A 3423-nucleotide genomic window follows, 5' to 3' on the forward strand; every position below is an offset into this window, starting at 1 on the left:
ATCACTGCAATAGAAACCCAAAGCTGCTGGGGGCTGGAGAGATGGCTCAGAGATTAAGAGCACTGACTGTTCTTCCAAAGCGTTCCTGCTCACAGCCATCTGTAATGAGATCTGGTGCCCTCTTCTGGCGTGCAGGCACGCATGCAGACAGAGCACCGTGTATATAAGAAATAACTCTTAAGACAAAGCAAAACCCAAAGCCTCTTGAAGAATCACAGCCTTGTCAGGTTCAAGTAATACTGGGCTGATTTTGCTTACAATGTAAGACATCTTTATTAAACCAGCAGACGGGAGAAACATATGCTTGCTATCCCCTAAGACTAAAGACCTTCTTTATCCCAAGCTCCCTGGAGTTAGTGTTGCTATGGAGACTTATGAACTACTTTAAAAAGAAACATGCAAACTAGCCTCAGGTGAAATAAATTTCAGACCTCTTTAGGAAGAATGGACTTGGGAAAGAATGGGGTCTAGATTTTGGCTTTGCTATGGCGTTACAGCTAAGAGCGAGGCATTGATAGTCTTGCCTATGTATGAAGCATTAAATGTCTATTCTATCAAACACTGCAAACTCGTGCTTATGACAAAGAATTCATATACTTTTATCTCCCCTACCTTGCAGTGTCTGTGGAGGCAAGAAGCATGTGATTCCCCAGAAGCTGAAATTACAGACTGGGAACAAAACTGGCAAAACTCAGTTCCTCTGCAAAAGCAGTGTATGCTATTAACTGTAGAGCCCAGCAAATACATTTTTCTATTAAAACCGCTAGTAGCGCTCTTTGGTATTTTCAGGTTTGTTTTAGCCTCCTTTTAATTTGGGATGGTCCAGACGTGTTGCTATAGTTGACCTTTAATAATCAGTGCTTTCATTACTCATGCAAAGAATTGAAAACAAGAGCCAGGGAGGTGGGTCAGCAGGTAAGAGCACTTAATGCTTTTGCAAAGGACTTGGGTTCGATTCCCAGCACCCACAGGTTGGCTCACAATGGTCCGTAACTCCAGTTCCAGCAAATCCAACATCCACTTCTGACTTCCCTGGGCACACGCACAAACATACAGACAAAACACTCATACACATAAAAAAGAAATAAACTTTGTTAAAATGAAATTAAAACACCTAGAAAATAATTGCTTGGTAAACCCTAACTTCCCCATCAGGACTATCCAAGGTAGATGAGTCTTCAGTAAGAAGCCAGACCCAGAGGGGTTCTGCTCTGAATTTTGACAGTTCAAAGATGGGTAAACCTTTCTAGGATTTTTAAGCTTTGAGATGAAAACTGCAGATGGATATGGTGGTGTGGGGCTGGCAGATGTCGCCGGGTGCAGCCAGACCATGGCCAGCGCCAACTCTTCAGTCGAGATAGCGCCTGCGCCAGGTACTTGTGGGTGAAGAAACTTGGAGACCATCGGTCGAGTTCGCCAGTTCCACTGAGGTCTCCAACCTGGCGAGGAGCTCCGCTTCCCGGGAAACCACACACCTGCCACTCCTCGAGCCTTAGGCACCGAAGGGCGCGGCCAGGGAGAGAGGACACGCCCACGTTGGTGACTCAACTGCAGGCGAGTCCTAAACCCTGGAGAGAAGTGGTCCTCCAAGAAGGTGCGCCTGGGGGGCTGGTTGGAGGCGTGTCCAAGCGATGCTGACATCACAGGGCGGGGCGCTCTCCTTGTAAGACAGTGAAGCTGGGGGCAGCGGAGCTCACTTGAGATCCTGAGTGGCACGGAGCCGCTTCTCCTATGGTGATCCCCTCCCTGCCAATCATGTTCCTGAGGAGCAGCGTCTCGAGCCTCCTCCGCGCGCAAGTGCATTGCATTCTGACGAGATCTGTCCACTCTGTGGCTGTGATCGGAGCCCCTTTCTCTCGGGGACAGGTGAGAGTTGGGACCCGAGCTGACCGGTCAGGGAGCCCCGAGAGAGTGGCATGGGACTGGGAGATGAGAATGAGGAGAAACGCCGCGAGGGGTGGGGTGGGGGAGCTCGCGGGTTCCCGTGGCTGGCACCGGAGCGCACTTGGTTGGAATTTTCCCTGACCCAGATTGAGATGAGGGACGGATGGAAGGCAAGGGGTGGAGGGCAGTGGGCATCGAGAGGGCAATGGACATCGAGAGGGCAATGGGCATCAAGAAGGCGGTCTTCTGCGGCCTTTTCGGGTCGACGGAGAGATCGGTATTTCCAGTTTGGGGTGGTGAAGAGGAGGAAAAGGGAGAGGAGAAGAAAGAGGACCCATAGAGGAGCTGGAGAGGGCAAAACCCGGTGTCGTTGGAAAATTGTCGGAGAGGTTAGAGATTGCGACCAGGGAATAAGGAAAACTTGCCGAAAGAGCATTAACCAGGAAAGAAATCAATGCTGGCCTCGCCAGTAGCGGGAGGACCCGACGTGCTTTGTTCTGTCTTCAAAGAAAGAAACCTGCTGTCGGGGAGAGCTCGCTCACTGGCTCACTGTTGGGAAAGCCCAGCCAACCACACACTCTCAGCCACCAGATCATAGCCTCACTCGGTCCTGTCCCAGCCTGGGACTCCTCTGGTCCGGCTCTCAATGAGAGACTCAGAAGGTTGATTTGTTTTCAATAATGGAATTTTCCCTCTTCTATCCATTCAACACTTAATGAAATGACCAGACTTCTATGGTGTAAGTTTTGATGCTGTGGCAGGTTTACAGAGGAATCTGTTAGGAACTCAAGTGTAGCATCACTGTCAAAGTGTTTCTGCCCCTTTGCTCAACCTTCCCTTATATCTGTGGAATTTTTATGTTTCACAGAAAAAGGAAGGAGTGGAATATGGTCCAGCTGCCATTAGAGAAGCTGGATTGCTGAAGAGGCTCTCCAAATTGGGTAAGTGCTTGGGTTTCCAGTGTTCAGGAGTGGAAACAGACCTGTTTAGAACTGTATCTCTTATATCCTGGCCCTGTGGTATCAGCTGTACATGGTTTGCACTATCTGGGGTTATCCTTTGGATTCCTTCTGCAGATAAACATCGGGGAGTCTTGAGGAAAAGTCTTGTAAATGGTATATAGTGAGTGAGACAGAACAAAGTAGAGACCAGAACAGCCACCAGCGAATGGCACGTGCAGCCGAGGATGCTATCTAGCTCCAGCTTTAACTGCACACGGTAGCTTCCATAACTCAGTCTTTTTTTTTTTTTTTTTATGATTTTCGAGACAGGGTTCTCAGTAGCTTTTGGTTCCCGTCCTGGAACTAGCTCTTCTAGATCAGGTTGGCCTTGAACTCACAGAGATCCACCTGCCTCTGCCTCCAGCGAGTGCTGGAATTAAAGGCGTGCACCACCACCGCCCGGTCTTCCTAACTCAGTCTTGAGATGCTTCTGAGTCATCAGTCTTGCCTGCTGCCCTCTCCAAACCATTTCCTCTCTGGGGTTACCAGGCTTGTATTTTTTGTTTTTTTGTTTTTTTTTTTTTTGTTTTTCGAGACA

At 48.8% G+C, this 3423-nt stretch overlaps 1 protein-coding gene across 1 annotated transcript in view; it reads left to right on the forward strand.

The window, feature by feature from the left end:
- Positions 1 to 1594: 1594 nt before the first annotated feature.
- The window catches only part of Arg2 (arginase 2), a 23640-nt gene continuing 21811 nt past the window's right edge, over positions 1595 to 3423 (forward strand). Inside the window, exons 1-2 of the mRNA XM_005343260.3 lie at positions 1595 to 1866; positions 2753 to 2825. Coding sequence (XP_005343317.1) covers positions 1732 to 1866; positions 2753 to 2825 — 208 coding nt within the window. The 5' untranslated portion in view covers positions 1595 to 1731. The remainder of the gene's footprint in view (positions 1867 to 2752; positions 2826 to 3423) is intronic.

Source organism: Microtus ochrogaster, chromosome 1 (assembly GCF_000317375.1).
Source record: "Microtus ochrogaster isolate Prairie Vole_2 chromosome 1, MicOch1.0, whole genome shotgun sequence".
NCBI lineage: Eukaryota > Metazoa > Chordata > Mammalia > Rodentia > Cricetidae > Microtus > Microtus ochrogaster.